General features: G+C 40.6%; 1 protein-coding gene across 1 annotated transcript in view; it reads right to left on the bottom strand.

Moving 5' to 3' along the window:
* POF1B (POF1B actin binding protein) overlaps positions 1-24,443 on the bottom strand; it is a 69,391-nt gene that overhangs the window by 22,739 nt on the left and 22,209 nt on the right. The window contains exons 2-7 of the mRNA XM_070759755.1: positions 20,354-20,434; positions 17,142-17,228; positions 9,726-9,896; positions 4,781-4,911; positions 3,226-3,253; positions 1,653-1,727 (exon numbers count right to left, since the gene is read on the bottom strand). Of these exons, the coding sequence (XP_070615856.1) occupies positions 1,653-1,727; positions 3,226-3,253; positions 4,781-4,911; positions 9,726-9,896; positions 17,142-17,228; positions 20,354-20,434 (573 nt within the window). The remainder of the gene's footprint in view (positions 1-1,652; positions 1,728-3,225; positions 3,254-4,780; positions 4,912-9,725; positions 9,897-17,141; positions 17,229-20,353; positions 20,435-24,443) is intronic.

Here is a 24,443-nt window from a genome sequence, read left to right as displayed (position 1 = left end):
TCTGGGGACTTGCAAGGCAATTCAAATCCTCAGTCACTACAATGTGCTGTTGGTGAGAACTGAACAGGTGAATAGCATTCATCAAGTTCCCATTATATGATTATCCTTAATATAGTCCCTTCTACCACAAGGAATAGAATAGAATTGGAAGGGATCCTGTAGATCATCTAGTCCAACTCCCCTGCCCAAGCAGGAGACCTTACACCATTTCTGACAGTCTCTTCTTGAAAGCTTCAAGTGATGAAGCTCCACAAACTTCTGAAGGCAACTTGTGTTCCATTGGTCGATTGCTCTCACTGTCAGAAAGTTTATCCTTATTTCCAAGTTGAATCTCTCCTTGTTCGGTTTCTATCCATTACTCCTTGTCTGGCCTTCAGGTCCTTTGAAAAACAAGTAGAGTCCCTCCTCTCTGTGGCAGCCACTCAAATATTAGAAGACCGTAATCCTGTCTCCCCTGCTCCTTCTTTTCACTAGACTAGCCATGCTTGGTTCCTGCAACCATTCATCATATTGGAGATGTATTGCTTAACTACATCTCCCAAATTTTCTCTAGTGATCATCACTGGCTGAGGCTCTTGGGAATTGTAGTTTACTCATTGTAGAAGGGAAGGGTTCTGCATATATTGGACTTCTGATTAGATCCTGGATAACTAAGGATCCAGGACACTGTTTTATTCAATCTGATGCATTGGATTCAATTCCCATGCTCCTGGGAATGGTTCTTTGTATGTTTTAGTCTCCAGCCCCCTAATCATCTTGGTTGCTCTTCTCTGCACTCTTTCTAGAGTCTCAACATCTTTTTTATAGTCTGGTGACCAAAACTGGATGCAGATAGGTCTCCAAAACTAGAGATGAGATAGGTCTTCAAGCTCTGAACCTATTTAGACCAACTTTGGATCTGACATGTCCCAAACGTTCTCCTCCAACCTTTTGGATAAGAGAAATGTCTTCAAAGAAAAACTACAAGGTCCAGCTGCCTCTTTGAAAAAGCACCTTTGAGACAGCCATAACCTTCATGACTGAGAATCTCCATAGATGTTTGGCTCTGACACTATTATTCCAATATTTTGGGTCAAACAGTGAGACATGTTATTTGTTCTGACCCTGAGATTTTCATTTATCTTGGACTTCTTGTGGATTCTAATGCCTCTTATCATTGATTCTACAACTACAATTCCCAAGAGCCTTTTTCTTATTGCATATTTTCCAATTATATTGCACAAGGGATGGTGAAGTGGTACTTTCCCAAGAAGAATGGAGCATCTTCTAAGAAGAAAGGTGAGACAAGAGGCAGCACAGCCAAAGCAGAGAAAAAGGCTGTAAAAACAGCAACTCCCTAGATTCTTCTAGGAAAATCCAACTACTGTGACAGTAGTAAAAGTTTACTCTGGCAAGATTCTGTCTTTGTCTGTAAGCAAATAAAGAACTGAACTCTGGCTGGATTCTTTTGTGTCACTCTTGGGCTGACATACAGTTGTTTATTCAGCAATATTCATCAACGTGGTATCCATCGTAGGAAGGAAAGTAAATAAATATGCAATATGCATCAATACTGTGTGTTAGTGTGTAGCGGTCTGGGCAAAAAGGTCTTCGCTACATGAAATTAAACACAATTTCCATCAATTTCTACAAATTTCTCCATAACCCCTTACCTCCAGAAGGTAACGGAGCTGCTGTTTTGTCGATTCCGAAAGCCCTTTAGGAATCAAGCTCTCAATATCCTCTGCCTATTGAAAAGAAAACAAGAAATAAAATGCATATTATCAGGAGTGCTGTTACAGGCTGTTCAACCTCACTTATGTATACCTTATAATATATCCACTGCAAAAGGATCTTTGCAAGAGGCAGGAGTGGGTCTTCTTGATTGATAAAAAGCAGCTGCATCTGCTTCAGATTGACACAGCTGCTTCAAAAGGCTCGGACTTTGTTTCCAAATGAGTGAATGTTAATTGAATGTTTTTAAGTTTTTAGGATGCTTTTAAGTCTTTAAACTGTTATTAATTGGATCAAATTGTTTTATTATGCATTCTACGTTTGTTGTGAGCCGTCCTGAGTCCACAGAGAGGGGTGGCATACAAATCCAATAAATGAATGAATGAATGAATGAATGAATGTTGATGTAGTAGGCACAGCTACCATGTCTTTTCCTCAACAAAATGGAATGACTATAGGTGTCCATGCAGTGCTAGCCCAGAATGGGGATAACTTGCAAACAGCCAACTTGCCATATGACAACTTGCTGCGGGACAATTTAACAATTCTATTTAATTATTTAAAATAAAGAATAACGTATTTTAATTTTTGCCATTCACGTTTCATTCTGTCTCCATCCTCCTTTTGCATCCTTTCTTCAATGATTCTATTCCACCATTTCTTATTAGTGTAAACTCTCATCCTGCAGTGAACTGTTCTGCAATGAGTTGACCACGATAAGTTGGCAATGCCAAGCTGGCAATGGGGAGTTGTCATAGACCCATGCCAGGCAACAGCCCCTCTTGAAACAGCACTTAATCCAACCTAGAAAAAGTACCAGCTGCTTTCAGGATTTGCAGCTAGGGGTAGTTTCATAACTGCTCTTCTACCTTACAAAAGGCCTTTTTCAAAGGATTTGCACAGCACACACAGCTCTGAGTGCTAGCAGAGTCCAGTGCAATTCTGCTACTGCACCTGGGCAGGTAGCAAATCACCCGCAGACATGCAGGTGTAGTAGCATAATTGTGCTGGACTCCACTAGCACTCTGAGCCATGGGGCCTAGCACATGTCACCGTTCCACCTTAGCAGCCCACCTCTGAATAGAGGGGCTATGATGAAATTATTCCCTTTCGGCATGGGAACTTTCTAGTCATAGATGAATCCCAAAGCATTAGCCCCAAAGATGTGCACAATGGAGAGTTTCTGAGCTAAAAATGCATCTTTTTGGGTGTCTTGGGTGTTTATTTATATTGTTTCTGCATTGTGGCAAGAAGAGTGGACTTCAACTCTCAGAATACTATTAGAAATAGAAGCTAACTTGGAATTTAAAAAATTCTATTCTATTCTATAAAAAAGATAATCCCTACCATATGTAAAGGTCAGCATGATTCCCATTCAGGCAGAATAAGACCAGCCTTTTAATCTCATTTTTTGAGATTTTAACCAGACGTAAAGATAGTTAGTTGTTGTTTGCTTATTAATACACATAGCCCAGATATTTCTATAAATGCTGAAAACTGTTTGGCACTTACATCATTCAGAGATTCCAGATCGCATCTTCTGCAAAAGAAATACAAGGAAACATTAGCATTGTCCTTTCCCTATCCAATGAGTACATGACAATGATCACCACCAATGTTGTGTTACTGTTGTCTTTCATTCTGACTTAATTGAGGAAACTATATCCTAGGTATGAATTATTGAACAAACAATGGCCAAATCATGGCTTAACAGGATTTGGGGAATCAGTATATAACAGTGATGGCAAACCTATGGCAACGCTCTCTACATGGGGCTACCTTTGAAGATTGTTCGGAAACTTCATATTGTGCAGAATGCAGCTGCAAGAGCAATCATGGGCTTCCTTAAGTATGCCCATGTTACACCAACACTCCGCAGTCTGCATTGGTTGCCAATCAGTTTCCAGTCACAATACAAAGTGTTGGTTATGACCTATAAAGCCTTTCATGGCATCGGACCAGAATATCTCCAGGACTGCCTTCCTCTGCACGAATCCCAGCAACCAGTTAGGTCCCACAGTGGGCCTTCTCCAGGTCCCATCAACTAAACAATGTCGTTTGGTGGGGCCCAGGGGAAAAGCCTTCTTTGTGGTGTCCCCGGCCCTCTTGAACCAACTCCCCCCAGAGATCAGAATTGCCCCCACCCTCCTCGCCTTTCGTAAGCTCCTTAAAACCCACCTCTGTCGTCAGGCATGGGGGAATTGAGATATACCTTCCCCCTAGGCCTATACAATTTATGCATGGTATGTTTGTGTGTATGTTTGTTTTTTTAATAAGGGTTTTTGTAATTTAAATAATTAGATTTGTTATATGCTGTTTTTATTATTGTTGTTAGCCGCCCCCAGTCTACGGAGAGGGGCAGCATACAAATCTAATAAGTAAGTAAGTAAGTAAGTAGGTAGGTAGGTAGGTAGATAGACAGACAGACAGACAGACAGACAGACAGACAGATACCATCGATATAATAGATAGGTAGGTAGGTAGGTAGGTAGATAGATACAGTAGATAGATAGACAGACAGACAGATACCATCAATATAATAGGTAGGTAGGTAGGTAGGTAGGTAGGTAGGTAGGTAGGTAGATAGATAGATAGATAGATAGATAGATAGATAGATAGATAGATAGATAGATAGATAGATAAATTTCATCCATCTCCACGAATCTATAAATCTTTTCAATGATTTGACTTTCTGATGGGATACATTGATTTTTCCACGTTTGAGCATAAATTATTCTGGCAACCTAGATTTGGATTTTTTTATATGTTCTACTTTTGTCCTTTGTTATTGATTCTTCTTGTGAGCCTCCCTGAGTCTACGGAGAAGGGTGGCGTAGAAGTCCAAATAATAAATAAACAATAATAAATAAATTCACAGAAACCAGCCGGGATGCTTAAGGTGAGGGATATTTTTGAACAGGGTTCAGCAAACCTTAATCTCAGGATGGCCGCAATCCAACAGAACCACAGCCTGCTGTTCAGGCAAGCAGCCTCCGCTTCCTTTCCAAGAAGGGCTGCCAAACATTCCCCAAATTCCAAGCTAGGATGAGGCCCAAACGGTTGTTACCTTCCGCCCAGCTTCTCAACATGCTTCAGCAAACAACTGTACAGGTCGTTGCTCTTGCGGTGCAGTTCTGCTAGGAGCTCCCCAAAGTACCGGCAGTCCAGCTGGTCATTTGTCTCCTGGATACACTTCACCTGTCAGGAGATCATAAAAGGACATCGGGTTAGAGCGACCCATTCCCTGGTCGTAAAGCAACGTTCGTTCGGCATGCAAATTGCTTCTTTTAAAGCTCTCGTCTCCTTCTTGGTTGCACTTTCTGCACTTGATCTGCCCTTGGGGTGCTTATCAAATATTTCTCGCTCGGTTCATGATTTCTTCAATGCCCCTGTTTTCTACACGAGGCATCCATAAACTAAAGAATGTATTTATTATTTATTTATTAACTGGATTTATATTATTATTATTGTTCTGCCGGGCTCTCTGGTAGGAGCCTCCTGAAAATTCAAGGGTACAAATTTCAGACACACACACACGTTTGAAAATTCAAAACAATGTTCTTTATCACAAAATTCAAAATAAACTAAGCACTCTTTTTTGTATTGCAAAGAGCACTCTCAAAACAACCGGGTAGTCTGTACAATTTCCCTTAAGCAGTCATTAAGTACTTAGCTAGCCACTGTGGAGAAACTTCACACCCCTTCTTCTTCCAACAAAGTGAGACACACACACACACACACACACACACACACACGTTGCTCTGCTTTGGTTCCAAAGGCATGAAAAATCAACGAAGTCCAGAAAACAGCAACACATGATTCCTGAAGAACTGCAATCAGATACTCTTTCACAACGGCCAAACCCACACACTGCTATTTATAGCAGCAGCCCTAATTACTGGAGCCCCGCCCAACTACAGGTAGCCTCATTTTCTCTTGTAATAATCCTTCAGTTGTTGTCTCCTATGCATCACTCTACGCATGCATGGATGTGTCATTAATTCTTGTTCAGAATGCAAGGATGATACAGATGATTGATCTCCTCCTGGGCTGTCTGTCAAACTCCCCTCTTCCCTGTCACTCATGCTTCCTTGGTCAGAGGAGGCTTCATCGGCAGATGAAGGGGCAAGAGGCTGACTCTGTAAATCGCTTAGAGAAGGCTGTAAAGCACTGGGAAGTGGTATATAAGTCAAAGTGCTAGTGCTATTGCCCTTCCTTCCCTCTCAGTGATTAGAATGCAGTATTGCAGGCTGCTGAGTGCCAGAAGTTCAATCCTTCCCCTCAATTATAAGTCAAGTGCTATTGCTATTGACTCAGCTTCCCCTTCTTCCGAGGCCAATAAAATGAGGACCCAGATTGTTGGGGGTGATATGCTGACTCAGTAAACAGCTTAAAGAGGGTTGTAAAGCACTGTGAAGTGGTATATAAGTCTAAGTGCTCTTGCTATTATTAATAAAGGAGAATATTTGTAGCTCAGGGCTGACATTTATTTATTTATTTTATTTATTTTATTTATTTATTACTTAGATTTGTATGCCGCCCCTCTCCGAAGACTCCGAAGAAAACATGAGGGGTCCTTGATGCTCTCTGAGCATGCTTGTTCTCTTGGAGACGTTTCATTACCCAACTAGGTAACATCATCAGAGCTGACAGCAGTGATGATGCAGAACACCGATGAGGTTACTCAGTTAGGGTAATGAAACATCTGCAAGAAAACCAGCAAGCTCGGAGTGTACCAAGCACCCCTCAAACCGTGATTAATGGCTTATGGTGCAGAACAAGCCCAACTATTTAAAGTTTGGGAGGGGAAAGAATAAAAAAGTATAAAAAGAAAATGCAAATACAGTGGTACCTTGGTTCTCGACCACAATCCGTTCCAGAAGTGTGGTCGAGAACCGATTTGGTCGAGAACCAAATTAATTTATCCCACAGGAAATAATGGAAATGGATTTAATTGGTTCCCAGCCCATTGACTTGCTGGGAACCAATTAAATCTACAGTATTTCCTCTATTTCCTGCTTCCCTTCGAGGAGCAGCAGCAGCGTCAGGAACGTCACATGATGAAGGGAAGCCGCCGGAACCGCCGCCGCCGGGAAAGAAAAAGTTGGTGCAGCTGCTTGGAGGTAACAAACTGAACCGCTGAGGAAAGTAGCCCCCCGAAGCTGCCGGTATTTCAGCCAGCCCTACCCTTCCTGCAGCTTGGAGCAGTTACAAGGTAGAGATTGGGAGGCTGTTAAGAGGGTGGCCAGGAGGGGCGTGTCGGGATTCCGACTCCCACTCCCACTCCCTCTCACCTCGTCCCCTCAGATCTTACATTTCGGATAGTAAACAAAATTTTCTGTTTAGTATCCGAATTTTTGTTTGGATACCGAAGCAAATTTTTGCAGAAAATTTTGTTCGGTATCCAAAATGTACGAAAACTAAGGTGTTCGAGAACCGAGGTACCACTGTACTTTAAAAACTCAGTTGCTTTATGGAGGGGAAGGGTTTGTCCTATATGTTCCCAGCATAATATGGAGTTAAAAACCTTACCGCTGCAATTAAACAGCAGAAAGCAATTTATATCTTTTTTCTAATTTTCTCTTAGCTTTGTTCTTCACGTTTTTAGAGGAGGAGGGTTTGGGGGCGAAAAGAACCTCAGCTTTTTTCTTGATTTTCCCACGATGCGTCTTCATCCTCTCAAGGCACCACAAAGTAGATGGAGCTGCTGTTTGCCTACTTAGAATTCAGCCTTCTCCTTTTTTCCCAAGCACTCCGCCTAGATTCATTTTTGTTTCATAACTTGTGGCTAACCTGCATTAGGGAACTTGTCTTGCGGAGGCTTCTGCAAAAATTTGCCTGCCTCTTGCGCTAGAGGCAAAGAGCGGCACACTTTTCTGATGGAACTCCCTGATAATTTCAGCAGCTGAAACTGAGAGCAATAGCATCCTTTCCCGCCAGGCTGGGTGTCGGCCACTTTTGCAACTGGAGCAAAATGGTTGAGCAGAAATTTAGCTTTGATCTGATCTGTGCTGTCACCTGATCTGCAAAGAGTGGCTGAGATGACGCTTCCACACATGAATCCTTTCGGAGCAGAAATATCCACTTAAAACGGTATTTCTTGGCCACACTACTTACCAGAGCTTACAAAACTTTTGCCAGACCCATCCTCAAATGCAGCTCATCTGTTTGGAACCCATATCGCATCTCAGACATTAACATCCTTGAAAATGTCCAAAGATACTTCACCAGAAGAGCCCTTCATTCCTCCACTCGAAATAGAATACCCTACGAGACTAGAATTTCAATCCTGGGCCTAGAAAGTTTAGAACTAAGACGCCTTAAACAAGATCTAAGTATTCCCCACAAGATCATATGATGCAACATCCTGCCTGTCGGCGACTACTTCAGCTTCAACCACAACAACACAAGAGCACACAACAGATTTAAACTTAATATTAACCGCTCCAAACTTGACTGTAAAAAATATGACTTCAGTAACTGAGTTGTCGAAGCGTGGAACTCATTACCGGACTCCATAGTGTCATCCCCAAACCCCCAACACTTTACCCTTAGATTATCTACAGTTGACCTATCCAGATTCCTAAGAGGTCAGTAAGGGGCGAGTACAAGTGCACTAGAGTGCCTTCCGTCCCCTGTCCTATTGCTCTCCTATATCTCCTATACCTTTCTTCTATTCCTATATTTCTTCTTCTATTCTTTCATTGATATGTTCTATTACTTTATCTTCTTTTCTATTATTTCTTAGATATATTTTACTATGAGTATCTCCTCTATAACCTTCATCATGTATTTTATTATGTATATATAGATATATACCCACTAAAACCCTCATTGTGTATTGGACAAAATAAATAAATAAATAAAATAAATAAATAAGTGGATTTCAACTTCCAAAATGCCTCCAGGCAACTGGCTGGGGTATTCTGGGAGTTGAAGTCCACCTGTCTTAAAGTGGCCAGAGTTGAACATAAGAACATAAGAAGAGCCATGCTGAATCAGGCCAAAGCCCATCGAGTCCAGCAATTTGTGTCACACAGTGGCCCATCAGTTGTCCATGGGGATCTGGAGCAGAAAGAGAAGGCAAAACCCTCCCTTTCCCTTGACCCACAACAAATATTACCCAAGGGAATCCTGCCTGCCTCAACCAACATAGAGGCGGCACATGGACATCCGTTTCAATAACCACCGATACACTTGGCATCTATGAATCTATCTAATCCTGCCTTGAAGCTATCCAGGCTGACAGCTGTCACGACCTCATCTGGAAGTGAATTCCATAAACCCACGATCCTCTGGGTGAAGAAATATTTCCCTTTATTTGTCCTCACTTTCTTACCCATGAGCTTTAGGGAGTACATAGTACTCCAAATACGGTCTCACCATCAATTTCTACAGAGGCAATACAACACTTGCCAACCTATTTTCGATTCCCTTCCTAATCATGCCAAGCATGTAATTTGGTTTTGTTTTTACTGCTGCTGCGCATTGGGTTGACATCCAGCTGTCCATCAAAACCCCAAGATCCCTTTCTTGGGTTGTCTCAGAAAGCTTGTTCCCCATCAGTTGGTAGGTATATTTGGGGTTCTTTGCCCTAATATGCATAACTTTACATATGAGAAAGATATGATTGATAGTTTAAACCAGAGGTGGCACTTAGCCGTTTCTGACTGGTTCTGACTGGTTCGGGCGAACTAGTAGCGGGCATTTTGAGCAGTTCAGAGAATTGGTTGGCCTCACCCTCTTGCCCTCACCCTTGCCTGTCCTATATTTCCCTTTTTTTAAACTCAGCTGATTCACGCAGAATGGATTACCGCGACTCAGCTGACCTAAACAACAGCTCAGCTCATCGGCACTGACACCGCGGGTGTTCTTTGAGTGCTGCCATGTTTTCAAGCCGTTCGTGCGAGCCAAGCACTTGCGCAGAAGGTTGTGCGCATGCGCAGGGCTCACATTTTGGGTGCCGCTGGGCGAACCAGTAAATAAATGATGTGAATCCCACCCCTGCTTACCGGTTCATATTTGTGTATGATAACTTTATTAAAGCTGTTCTGTCCAACATCATGGGTACGGACCGGAGTGGAGTTGCAGGCATTGGTCGTATGCTGGCATGGCTGTATCACTTGGACATGTTCCACTGGTTGGTTGACTTGGCATTGGTCAGTCTGCAGGTACTGCTTCCCCTAAGAAAAAGAGATTCTCTTATAGCATCCATCTCTTCCGTAAATCCTTCATGTCAATAACACACTTTGTGTTAGGAAACTGAATGTTTAAATGCAGATAAGGGAGACGGGTGTTAAAAAGAAGGGAAGCTGGGAGATACTCCTCCTCCTATTCTAGGGGTGTCATGATAGAAGTAAAAGCAGCTCATGTTTCAAAGACATGGCCATCTTTTTTAGGGGGGGGGTTTCTCCCCAATTCCATTTAAATATCAATTCACGCATACCTTAAATATTAACAATAACATACATATGTATACATTTTAATTAGACATGGCCATCTTAACCTTCTCTGACCATCCAGTAGACACTCTGGTGTATAAATAATAATAATGTACAAGCCAGAATTATACATTGAACAATCTCATTTGAAGTCAAATTCAAATAGCGTTTTAACAAACTGCAACCCTGTTTGGTTTGGAGGCAGCAGCGCCTCAGATAGAAAGTCCCTACAGAGAGTGGTAAGGACAACTGAGAAGATTATAAGAAGCTCAGTTCCCTTTATTCAGGATACTGCTTATAAGCGCTTTGTGCTTAGAGCTCGAAGCATCATTAGTGGCCCCATACACCCACTTTAAGGTCTGTTTCTGTTGCTCCCCTTTGGGCGGAGCTTTCAAAGTATTTCTAGCAGGATGTCTAGATTCTGTAACAGCTTTCCTCCCTAGGAAACCCTTCTGGTAAATTGCAAGAGTCTTTTCTCTCGCCATCTCTTGCCATCCGAGCTAGACTGTGTTGTTTCTCTGTGTCATATAATATATGTGGGATATATACATATGTATGAATGTAGTCACTTTTCTGTAGTGTAAAACTGGAGGTGGTGACCCTTTAAGAGCTGTATGCAATGAAATTTCATTTTTAATGTATTCCAATTTGTGTACATTCAAAGGGACAATAGTTATTCTATTCTATTCTATTCTACTCTCCCCTCAACTCCGCATTCTATTCTATTCTATTCTATTCTACTCTACTCTCCCCTCAACTCCACATTCTATTCTATTCTATTCTTTCTCTATTCTATTCTATTCTACCCTTTTCTACCCTACCTTACCCTAATCTGTTCTACTTTACTGTCTTCTTAATTCTTAATTCTTAATTCTTAATTCTTAATTCTTAATTCTTAATTCTTAATTCTTAATTCTTAATTCTTAATTCTTAATTCTTAATTCTTAATTCTTACTCTACTCAACTCTTCTAAATAACTTTATTGTGCTAATCAACCAGCAAAACTATCTGAAGTGTAGACCTATCTCATAATCCTCACCTTCTAAAGTTTGGCACAAGTTTCAGTAAGTTTGGCACTCAAACTCCTGTAGAGCCGTGTTTCTCAACCTGGGTGGCTTGAAGAGAGGTGGACTTCAACCCCTGGAACTCCCCAGCTGGGGAATCATTCAAGCTGAAGTCCATCCATCTCCTGGCTGCCAAGTATGAGAAACACCCCTTTAAACAGAAGCCTTCCTTCCCATCATTCCCTGCCAAGCAACACTGACTCAAAGATAAAGCCTGCTGCTGTGCACAATGAAGTAATTCTGAATTTGACTTTGACCCTATTGCGGTGTTTCGTTTACACACTGAGCTTGTTTGCTTATTGTGGTTTGTGAGCCAACATTGGGACACTCAGCCAATAGCTGACTGTGGCCATGCGTGAACCCAGCCAACAATGACTTATTGTGCAGTGAGTTCAATGTGTGAACTCAAGTTCTACTCCAGACACAACTTTATAGAAAAGATTTTTTTATAGCGAACCTATTTTCAAACTGAACTCCGTAATCAAATCTCCATTTGGCCTTTTTTCCAAAGCCAGACTCTGGTCCCTCTGTTTCTTTTTAAATCTGGTTGGGGGGGGGACTTCTACTTTGCAGGGTTTTAGTTATTTCATTTAATATTAGATTTGTGCCACTATAATATTGTTTTTATCATTGTTGTGAGCCGCCCCGAGTCTTCGGAGAGGGGCGGCATACAAATCTAATAAATTATTATTATTATTATTATTATTATTATTATTATTATTATTATTATTATTATTGTAATACAGGCCATTGGGTTTGCAAACCTATGAGATTTGTCTTGCAAAGGAGCACATGAAAACTGTTATTAGGCTGTGCCACAAGTGAGCTACAGTCAGAAGGGAAATCCAGATTTAGAGCCCAAGGAGGTAGGGGCATAATGTCATGTTTATGTTTATTAGATTTGTATGCCACCCCTCTCTGTAGACTCGGGGTGGCTCACAACACAATAAAAACTGTTTATAACAAATCTAGTAATTTACAATTTAAGATATTTTTTAAAAACCCATTATTAAGCAGACATACATACAAGCATACCATACATAAATTGTATAGGCCCAGGGGAGATATTTCAGTTCCCCCATGCCTGACGACAAAGGTGGGTTTTAAGGAGTTTACAAAAGGCAAGGAGAGTAGGGGCAGTTCTAATCTCTGGGGGGAGCTGGTTCCAGAGAGTCGGGGCCGCCACAGAGAAGGCTCTTCCCCTGGGGCCCGCCAACCGACATTGTTTAGTTGATGGGACCCGGAGAAGGCCCACTCTGTGGGACGTAATCGGTCGCTGGGATTCGTGCGGCAGGAGGCAGTCTCAGAGATATTCTGGTCCCTGCAGAAAACCCTAAAGCCAAACCTATCTTGACTAGGATCACACTGCAGACATGAAACAAAACTACACAAACCCTGGAAATTATCTAGCTGCTCTCAGCTATTCCTGAGAGCTTTCCTCCAGACATTGGGGGTGCTCCATCACTGGAGATTTTTAAGAAGAAACTGGACAGCCATTTGTCTGGAATGATCTATGACAGTGATGGTGAACCTATGGCACAGATGCTACAGGTGGCACGCAAAGCCATATCTGCTGGCACACGAACTATGCACACGCTGGCTAGCTGATTTTCGGCTCGCATGGAGGCTCCGGGATGGCGTTTTCGCCCTCTCCAGTCTCCAGGAAAGCCTCTGAAGTCTGGGGAGGGTAAAAAACGGGCCTACTGGGCCCATCACAAGTTGGGAAATGGGCTGTTTCTGGTCTCCAGAGTCCTCCGGGGGAACAGGGGAGGCAATTTTCACCCTCCTCAGGCATTGAATTATGGGTGTGGGCACTTGCGCAGGCACCCAAGGTAAAAAAAGGTTCACCATCACTGGCCTATGATCTCCTGCTTGAACAGGGGGCTGGACTAGAAGACCTCCAAGGTCCCTTTCGATTCTTATTCTGATTCACACAATTCCAGTCACATTTTGCAGTTCGACTTAGTTTTGTCAATTATAAAATTGTTCATTGCCTTTTGGGACTTTGGCATGGATTCTTCCCGGAATCCCATCCATGAAGCTAAAGCAATGGAGGTAGAACAGACACGATCAATCCTTAATGTCAGTACTACGTACCTCACCGGTTGGGTTTGTAAATATATGAACTAACCATCAAGGTATGTCTGAAGAATTTAGCATGATGTTGCTTTAAGGGCTAGTGCTGCAATTAGCTATAAAAGGGAGTCAGATGTGTTTCTCTGTTATTGTTGCTATTGCTTGCTGTTGCTCTATATTGCTCTCTCTGCTAGTTATGTCTGTGTGACTATATAAGGAGCCGGGGTGGCGCAGCAGGTAGAGTGCTGTACTGCCGGCCACTGAAGCTGACTGTAGATCTGAAGGTCAGCGGTTCAAATTTCATCACCGGCTCAAGGTTGACTCAGCCTTCCATCCTTCTGAGGTGGGTAAAATGAGGATCCGGATTGTGGGGGCAATAGCCTAGCTCTGTTAATAAGTGCTATTGCTAACATGTTGTAAGCCGCCCCGAGTCTAAGGAGAAGGGCGGCATAAAAATCGAATGAATGAATGAATGAATGAATGAATGAATGAATGAATGAATAAATAAATAAATAAATAAATAAATAAATATTATAGACTTGCTGTGTGCTAAACGTTGGTCTATGTCTTAAGTATGTAAGTAATACTTATGGTATTATACAGAACTGTGTGTTCTGCAGGAGAGAAATATTGTAGAATTATATATGTGTATAGAATTATCTGAAGGGGAATATTATTGGTTAGCTGCTGTATGTATAGAACTATAAATTCTGATATCTGGTTTGTATATGATTGCTTGAGTTGTATATATACGAAGTGGACTGTGTACTTACTACTACTGAATATATCTAAATAATAAGATATATTCTTGCCTTTCATAAAGTTCTTAAGACCCATCTCTGCCGTCAGGCATGGGGGAACTGAGACATCTCCCCCGGGCCTATACAGTTTATACATGGTATGTTTGTGTGTATGCTTGCTTTTAATAATGGGGGTTTTAGTGTTTTTTAAATTATTAGATTTGTTCTTACATTGTCTTTGTTATTGTTGTGAGCCACCCCGAGTCTACGGAGAGGGGCGGCATACAAATCTAATAAATAAATAAATAAATAAAATATTTATACTCTATTAGCCTGGGTTATCGACTGAATAACCACCACTGCCACATATACTCTGCTTTTAAGCTCAGGATTCTAACACTGGTTATAAGCCTAGTGTAGGATGCTAACATTTTGCAAAGTGAAAAATAAACTGGACGTTCGCCTCTCAAAAGGATTCATTGATTTAACCAATGAAATCATTTTTGAGAGGCGAATGTCCAGCTATTTTTTTCAAACCTCCAGAAAATCTACACAAATGCAACATTTTTTCCCAGCTCTGCAATGACAGGAACAATTTGAGGATCAAAGAATTGTGTCTGAAAATCAGATCCTCCAACTGAACATTGCTGGTATTGTTCATTTTAGTGGGCATGAAAGATCTTCCCAAAAGAAAAGAACCTCTCAAATGCAATGACCATTTTTTTTAAAAAGGTGCTAGAATGCGCAGAGATGAGTAAACTAACAATGGAATTGAGAGATTGAGAGAGGAAACAGGATATTGTAAAATATGGGACAGATAGTATGATTGGCTCGGGAAAAAAAAAGTAAAATCAAAGTAAAAAAAGTAAAAAAGTAAAAAAAAAAGTAAAATCAATATGTAAATCAGGATAAAAAAGAAATGTTATAGGGGGGAAAAGTTATAGATGTAACTTTAAATCTAAATGGTTGTAAGATAATGTATACAATGGTATCATTATTAATTAATAATGTATAAAATGAATAAAAATAGAAAAACATTTAAGTAAAAAGATAATAGCTGTAATTAGGAAGAATGTAAAATTAAGAAGGAAAATTCTGATGCTGTAAAACTGTATCAGTGGAATTGCATTTTATGTGTGTGTAATTCATATGTTTGTGCTTTATGTTGTTTTGTTCTTAATTTGGAAAATTTTAATAAAAATAAATAAATAAATAAATAAATAAATAAGGAAGGAAGGAAGGAAGGAAATAAATAAATAAATAAATAAATAAATAAATAAATAAATAAATTCCACCAAGATTTTTGTACCAGATGTTCAACTCCACACTCATTAATGTGTCCAGCTGTTCTATATTTATCTAGCTTTCCATCCTGATCAGCTCCCTCGAAAGGAGCCTGGTAAGACTCTTTGTTCTCAACTGGAATTTTGCAGGGAAAGGCAAGGAATCACAAGGATGTTCCCAAAGGAAGAGAATATTTGTAGCTCAGGATTGAACTGTGGGGGGTTCAAACCTCTCTGAGCTATCCTGCAGTCATTTCAATACCCAATTAGCTAACATCATCAATGCTAGAAGGCAGAGGGGGGTTGCAGGTATATAAACAGAGAGCAAAGCCCACTCCCTTCTAGCACGGATGATATTACATAGTTGGACAATGAAAAGTCCACAGGAAAACAAGCAAGCTCAGAAAGCACCAAGGATGTTTGTCTTCTAGTTTTCACACAAGTTGATGCTTTGGGCTTCCTTGTTCACCTGTTCTTCCCCCACCCACTCACACTTTTCCATTCCTCGATACACAGACTTGTTAGTCGGTCTTAAAATACCTTTCGAGTTCATCTCAGTCTCTAAAAAGGGAGCACCTTGGAACTTTATACTCCCGGAGAAGAAAGGGCCTGGTGTAACAAGACTCCGTAGTCATTTGTTTCAAAAGGGCAGGGTGCCTATTGAATGGACAGCTTAGTTGCAAAGTCAGCGTCCAGTTTTTTGTGCAGTTGGCTAAGTTGTTTTCATTTGCCCTGGAGATCAAATGGTGGCAGGTGTTTGGCTTCAAAGTTGCAAACCTTCCTACCCCGTTTCCCTGTCTTAAATTAATTTTTGCTCCCAAAGATGTGCTATGTCTTACTTTCAGGGGATGTCTTTTTTTTTCAATGAAGAATTCACATTTATTGCTGAACAAAAAAAATATGAACATTTACTGTATACTGTTCAGCAGTTGTCATCACAAACCAGCATAAACAGACAAACTGTGAATCCTATCAAGAATTTCTTACTACTACCGTACCATTATTTTCACGTACAACAATTATACTTTCTTCAAATAAATGTTATATATGTTCTGTTCGGGAATTCTGTCCACTTTAGCTCTTGAATTCCCCCACACAGCAATCAAATTAAAATATCCAGTTTGTCTTTAAAACCCGAAGTAATGAAGTAAGGAAGGAAGGGAGGGAGGGAGGGAGGGTGGGAGGAAAGGGAGGAAGGAGGGAGGGAGGAAGTCTTAAAGTTGACAAGTTTGAAAACCTCTCCGAATGATGGTTCTGTCGTCTTTAGCAATCAAATTAAAATATCCTGTTTGTCTTTAAAACCCAAACAAAGGAAGGAAGGAAGGAAGGAAGGAAGGAAGGAAGGAAGGAAGGAGGGAGGGAGGGAGGGAGGGGAAGAAGGCAGGAACGAGGAAGGAAGGATGGAAGGAAGGAAGGAAAGAAGGAAGGAAGGAAGTCTTAAAGTTGACAAGTTTGAAAACTTGTCTTTAAAACCTGAAGGAAGGGAGGGAGGGAGGGAGGGAGGGAGGGAGGGTGTTTCTATGTGTTATCTAAAAGAGACAAATTGATTTTTGACAATAACTATAACTGGGCTAAAGAAAATTTACATAGTTTCGGAAGAATATATGGACCGATTCCGTACACGCCTATATTTTAATACGTATTTTTGATGTGTTGTTATTATTATTTCTTTTTCTTTTTTTACCTTCTTTTTTTATTTCTTCCCTTTGTCTGTACTATATCAGTAAATAAACTTTTTCCAAAAAAAAAAGGAAGGAAGGAAGGAAGGAAGGAAGGAAGGAAGGAAGGAAGGAAGGAAGGAAGGAAGGAAGGAGAATCTCTTACCTCTTCTGGATTTAGCAGCTCATATTTCCTTATGGTTTTTTCATAGATGACATTGTTCCCTCCTCTCATAAGTGGGGACATTGGCTCCTGTAAGTAACAAAGCAGACTCCTTATTTACACACAGGCTTCTCACAGACTGCAAAGCATCAAACTTTACAAAATGGTGATATGGGAACTGACGCTAAAACATACAAAGAGCGGTTGCAGAGAACTAGACATGGCTAATCTAGTGAAGAGAAGGTCCAGGGGAGACATGATAGCAGTCTTCCAATATTTGAGGGGCTACCACAGAGAGGAAGGGGTCAAGCTATTTCCCAAAGCATCCAAAGGCCAGAGAAGGAATGATGGATGGAAACTAAACAAGGAGATATTCAACCTGGAAATATGGATAAATTTTCTGACAGTGAAAACAATCAACCCATGGAACAGAAGTTGCCTTTGGAAGTTGTGGGAGCTTCATTAATGGAAGTTTTCAAGAGGAGACTGGACTGCCACCTGTCAGCAATGGTGTAGGGTCTCCTGATTTGGGGGTTGGACTAGATGACCTGCAAAATCCCTTCCAACTCTGTTGATCTGTTATTATTATGTTATTCAGAATTTGCGAGAGCTTCATCACTGTTGTGGTTAGCTCTGGCCCAGCTCCTGCCCCAAGGACTGTGGATGTGGGGGAGACATCCACATGCTGCAGGCCTGTTTTGTGCCCCCCCCCCGGTGGAATCTGCTGATGAAGGCTCCTCTGACCAAGAAGACATGAGTGACAGGGAGGAGGAGAGTGGGGCAGACAGCTCAGAAGGAGATCAATTATCTAGCTCCTCCTTGGATTCAGAACAAGAGTTAATGATACAGCCACGCATGCATAGGCAACAACAACTGAGAAATTATTATCAAAGAAAATGAGGCCACCTGTAGTTGGGTGGGGCTGTGGTAATTAGTGAGGCTGCTATAAATAGCAGCCTGTGGGTTTGGCCATTGTGGAGGATTATCTGATCGTTGTGTTTCATGACTGCTTTACTGACTTTGACCTTTTGTGTGCTGATTTTTCCCCGCTTTGAAACTAAACCAGAGCAAAGTGTGTTTCACTTTGTGAAAGAAGAAGGACTGTGAATTGCCTCACAGCTGCAAGCTAAGTATCACAGAACTGATAAGGGACTTGTACCAATTACCAGTTTGGTTGGAGACGAGTGCTCTTTCCTATACCAAAAGAGGACTTAGGTTAAGTGACTTTTCATTATAAAGAACATTGTTTTGAATTTTCAAACGTGTGTGTGTCTGAAATTTGTACCTGTGAATTTTTGGGAGGATTCTACCAGAGAGCCCGACAGAACAATCACTAGAGGTTTTTAGGAAGAAACTGGACTGCCTTTTGTCAGAAATAGTGTAGGGTCTCCTGCTTGGGCAGTGTGGGATTGGATAGATGACCTAACAAGGTCCCTTACAACTCTGTTAAACTGTTAAATGAGGCTGGCTATAGCCAGGAATGGCAAGACAAGGAGGGACTAAATCTCAGATGATTGAGAAAAATGCCAGACAGGGAACTGTATGTTCCTACACTGATCTACACACATTTCAACCCGCCCAGAGGATTCTGGTGGATAAACAGTCACCTAGATAAAAGAACCAGGGATATTACTTTCTGCAATCTAAAAGCCACCTTCCCCCAAAAACCCAGCCAGGGTCAGGTTAAGAATGCAATTAAGTAAATGCTAGGATTAACTCTCCTGAACTATCCATCTTCTAACTCCCCTCTTCCCAGAGATTAAACTAAGTTGTTTGTCTCCAGTTTACTTTTCAAGGTTATTTGGAGAGAGAACTCTAGGGGCCACAGGGAAGACGGAGGAGACTGAAATGTCCCAAGTGCTATGGGCTTTTAATACTGCCTTTATATTCTTCCTGCATAAAGCTCAAAGGATCCAATGGAGAGTCAATAAATTAGAATCTAGGATTCATCCACAACAGAATAACAAAGTTGCAAGGGACCTTGGAGGTCTTCTAGTCCAACCTCCTATTCAAGTTCCAAGGAAGCAACATCTAAGACAGGGGTCCCCAAACTTGGCAACTTTAAGACTTGCAGACTTCAACTCCCACAATCTATCTATCTATCTATCTATCTATCTATCTATCTATCTATCTATCTATCTATCTATCTATCTATCTATCTATCCATCCATCCATCTCTATCTATCCATTCATCCATATCTATCTATCTATCCATCTATCCATAGCTATCTATCTATCTATCTATCCATCCATCCATCCACCCACCCAACCACCCACCCACATCTATCTATCTATCTATCTATCTATCTATCTATCTATCTATCTATCTATCTATCTATAGAAACATAGAAACATAGAAGACTGACGGCAGAAAAAGACCTCATGGTCCATCTAGTCTGCTCTTATACTATTTCCTGTATTTTATCTTACAATGGATATATGTTTATCCCAGGCATGTTTAAATATCTATCTATCATCTATCTATTGTATTTATTTATTTTTATTGCACTTATATGTCATTCACTCTGAAACGAAGTCAGAGCGGCCAACAGCAGACATAAACACAACAGCAATAAAAAAGGAGTTAAAATATAATAATAAAATCAACAATATAATTTTAAAAAACCCATTAATGTCATAAAAACCACACAGACTTACAGGCAATTCTAATTCCAGGCCTGCCGGAAAAAGCAGTTCTTAATGGCTTTCCGGAAGACCGGTAGGGTGGAGATAGTGCGGATCTCTGGGGGCAGTTGATTCCAAAGGGTCAGAGCCACCACAGAGAAGACTCTTCCCCAAGACCCCGCCAACTGACATTTTTTGGCAGATGGGACCTGGAGAAGACCGATTCTGTGGGCCTTTACTGTCCGCAGTGAGGTATGAGAGAGGATGCGGTTCCGTAAATAATCTGGCCCTGAGCCTACCGAGGCTACACTTAAATCTACTTCCAATATCTTATGCCCCATGCCATTGGAAGAACAGAACAACTTTAAGGGGCGAGCATAAGTGCACTAGCGTGCCTTCCGTCCCCTGTCCAATTGTCTCTCCTATATTTTATATATCTTTTCTCCCATCTACTCTTCATTGATGTATTCTATTCTCATATCTCTTCTTCTATCCCTTCCCTGATATTTACTACTACATGTTTTTATTCTCCTTAACTTTCAATTTGTATTGGACAAAATAAATAAATAAAAAATAAATAACTTTCCTACCTTTTCAGGATTCTCCAAGATAATCTTTCGAATGCTGCCTTGGGAATAAGGAGACAACTTCAAGGCTGGAGAGGGAATTTCCTGCAAGAAAGCAAATGCATCATTAGCACTATTTCACAAGGAACATAATCCTGTATTGTTCGGGTAGAGAAGAAAATAAAAACAGACTAAAGATTATGGACCTCTAGGAAATTACAAAGCACCTTCAGCAGAATGGTTATCCAAATTCCTTGGCTATCTAGATATTCTTTAGAATCAATGAGCTGGAAGAGACCTTTTACAGATTAAGAGAGTTGAAAGGGACCTTGTAGATCATCTAGTTCAACTCCCCCGGCCCAAGCAAAGAACCCTACACCATTTCTGACAGATGGCAGTCAAATCTCTTCTTGAAAGGCTCAAGTGATGAAGCTCCCACAACTTCTGAAGGCAACTTCTGTTCCATTGGTCGATTGTTTTCACTGTCAGAAAATTTCTCCTTCTTTCCAAGTTGAATCTCTCCTTGGTCAGTTTCCACCCATTATTCTTTGTCTGGCCTTTGGGTGGAAAATAGTTTGACCCCCTCCTCTCTGTGGCAGCCCCTCAAATATTGGAAGACTGATATTATGTCTCCCCTGCTCCTTCTCTTCACTAGACTAGCTATGCCCGGTTCCTGCAACCGTTCATCGTATTGGAGGTTTATTGCTGAACTACATCTCCCAGATCCTTCTCTAGTGCAGTGTTTCCCAACCTGGGCCACTTGAAGATATCTGGACTTCAACTCCCAGAATTCCCCAGCCAGCATAAACACTAGTGATCATTGCTGGCTGAGGCTCTTGGGAATTGTAGTCCAGTCTTTGTAGATGGGAGATGTTCTGCCTACATTGGACTTCTGATTGGATCCTGGACAACTAATGACCCAGAACACTATTTTATTCAACCTGATGTATTGGATTCAATTCCCACGCTCTTCTAAGATTCATCCCTGCTGTGGAATTACGGCAGCCAAAGTCCTACGCAACTGGTGAGGATCAAATTGGAGGATACGTAAGCAGGCAACAGGCTGCATAAACAGCCTAACAAGTCTGATACTGAATTGCTGGTACAGAGATTTTACCCTTTAGCAAGTGAATGCATTAAAGCAGGCTCTTTAAAGCATTACCATATCTCCCTGGTGTAACACTTCTTGCAGCCTTTGATGGCCTACCAAGAGAAAGTGATGAAAATCTGTTGACATAACCAGAAAATGGGAACTGCATTCCCAAAGCAAATTATAAGACTTGTTAAGACAAAGTTGCAGATCATGTGGTGGTGGTTCTTTTTTTAGGTGGAGTTGATTTCATCACTAGAAAACATTTGGGACTTAACTAGTGGATGAGATTGGCACCACAACTGGACCTTCGTGAGATGTTCTGACAACTACTACAGTGATACCTCTATTTAAGAACTTAATTTGTTCCGTGACCAAGTTCTTAAGTAGAAAGGTTTGTAAGTACTGTAGAAGCAGTTTTCCCCATAGGAATCAATGGAAAAGCAAATAATGCATGCAAACCCATTAGGAAAGAAATAAAAGCTCGGAATTTGAGTGGAGGAGGAAGAAGAGGAGGAGGACAGTCGCTGCCCAGAGTGAAGGAAGCGTTTCTTTTCTCTGGGCACTGGCAGAGGTTTATTCCCTCTCCAAATGCCCAGAGAAAGGAAAATGCTTCGTTCACTCTGGACTGCCAAAGCCTCCTTAAGCGCCACCGAAAGTCTCCTCTGGCAGCCCAGAAAAGCCTGAGATGGCTGGGATTAAAGGAGGAATGGCAGGAAACTGGCCGAGCCTTCGTGACACTCTCAAATTTCCTGGAAAATTTTTCCGGGCTCGGGTTCTTAAGTAGAAAATGGTTCTTAAGAAGAGGCAAAAAAATCTTGAACACCCGGTTCTTATCTAGAAAAGTTCTTAAGTAGATGCATTCGTAGAGGTACCACTGTACTAGTTTTTTTAGTAAGAATTAAATCACAGGGGGGAATCCTTCACTGGAAACAAGTCTAGTTTTAACTGTTCCATGTAAAAACATATACTGTACTAATGTACTGGACCCATGATGGCGAACCTATGGCATGAGTGCCAGATGTGGCATGCAGAGCCCCCTCTGTTGGCACATGAACCATCAACCCAGGTCAGATCTCCATGGCATTTGTTTCATGAGCTTCAGTTTCCCTGCAAACAATGAAACAAAAGCTCACAAAGGAAGAAGATTACCTCTTGCCGCGCTGCCAGTGTTGGGGTATCCCACTTCCTGCCAGCTAGCTGGTCTTTGGGTCTCTGCTGTGCATGTGGGCATGCATATTTGTGCACACATGTTCATGCATGTGTGCATTTACATGAATGCATGCATTTCAGTCTAGGCATGCGTACCTATGCAGTTTGGGCACTCGGTGTCTAAAAGGTTCGCCATCATTGTATTAAACGGAGTAAAATCAGGGAACAATGTCAAGTATTTGCTTATCCGAAAGGTGCTTTCTCCAAAAGGCAACTAGACTTTCCTGGGGTTTCTTTTTCCCCTTTTAAAACATTTTGCTTCTCCATCCAAGAAGGTTCTTCAGTTCAGAACTGAAGAAGCTTATTGGATGAGCAGCGAAATGTTTTCAAAGAAACAAACCAAGAATTGAAGAAAATAAGGATGAGAAGGAGACACTACGGCTTCATTTTAAGAAATATTTCATTAAACACAAGAAGGAATATTAGCAATAAATTTAATTAGAATATAATTGATTTATCTGAATGACAAAACTAAAAAAGGAGGCAGCAAGATTTATTATTATTATTATTATTATTATTATTATTATTATTATTATTATTATATAGATTTAGATTAGATTTATATTATATAGTTGGGGGAAAGATCAAAAGCAACATGAGAAAATATTATTTTACTGAAAGAGTAGTAGATCCTTGGAACAAACTTCCAGCAGATGTGGTAGATAAATCCACAGTAACTGAATTTAAACATGCCTGGGATAAACATAGATCCATCCTAAGATAAAATACAGAAAATAGTATAAGGGCAGACTAGATGGACCATGAGGTCTTTTTCTGCCATCAGCCTTCTATGTTTCTATGTTTCTATATGCCGCCCCTCTCCAAGGATGGCAAACATATAGGTTAAGAAATAATAGAATGGATACCCTTCTAATAATACTGTATGTAATTAGCTGTATTGAAGGTGTATGATGTTGTAAAAGTATTTTTTTTTTTTGGTGGAGAAAAAATAAAAAAACTTTGGGAAATTAAAAAAAAGAACTGAAGAAGCTTCTTGGATGATCAGTGAAATGTTTTCAAAGAGACAAACCAAGAAACTCTAGTTGCCTTTTGGAAAAAGGATCTTTTGGGACATCCATGACCTGGATGATTGAGAATCTCCATAGACATAAGTGTTTGCTCGTTTTGCTGAGATGCAAAGAATACATAAGTGTGAATCCCTTGGAGATTATTCCTGTGGGATGATAAAGAATCAACTAAAAACAAGGTACTTCAACAGAATATCAACTGTGTGGAAATGTATTTATTTAAAATACATTAACCACCACAACAAAACAAATATATAAAGCAAATGTTTTATAGGTCGCACATTTTAGAGATGGAACTCAATCTGAAACCTGAATTGTTTTTGCTACGAATAACCATAGACAAATATGAGAAAAATAAAGTATATTTAATGTTACATAGTTAACTGTGGCAAGACTAAGCTATGCCCAGAAATGGAAAAATAAAGATGCCCCTACAGAAGAAGAAATCTTATTTAAAATTCTAACATGCACCGAAATGGACAAACTGATGTTAGAGTTAAAGGACAAATCAGATATAGATTATTTGGAAACCTGGAAAAAATTATATAATTGGATAGAGAAGAAAACCAAGATTAAAAGCTAGAAAGTATGGAGAATTTCTAAACCAATGCAAACTTAAACATATATTGGGAAATTAATGGAGGGGAGGAATAATCAATGTACACTGCTCAAAAAAATAAAGGGAACACTTAAACAACACAATATAACTCCAAGTCAATCAAACCTCTGTGAAATCAAACTGTCCACTTAGGAAGAAACACTGACTGACAATCAATTTCACATG

The sequence above is a fragment of the Erythrolamprus reginae genome, chromosome 8 (genome assembly GCF_031021105.1).
Source record: "Erythrolamprus reginae isolate rEryReg1 chromosome 8, rEryReg1.hap1, whole genome shotgun sequence".
NCBI classification, from domain to species: Eukaryota; Metazoa; Chordata; class Lepidosauria; order Squamata; family Dipsadidae; genus Erythrolamprus; species Erythrolamprus reginae.
Note: the sequence above shows the minus strand (reverse complement) of the source record. Positions and strands in the feature narration are given on the sequence as shown.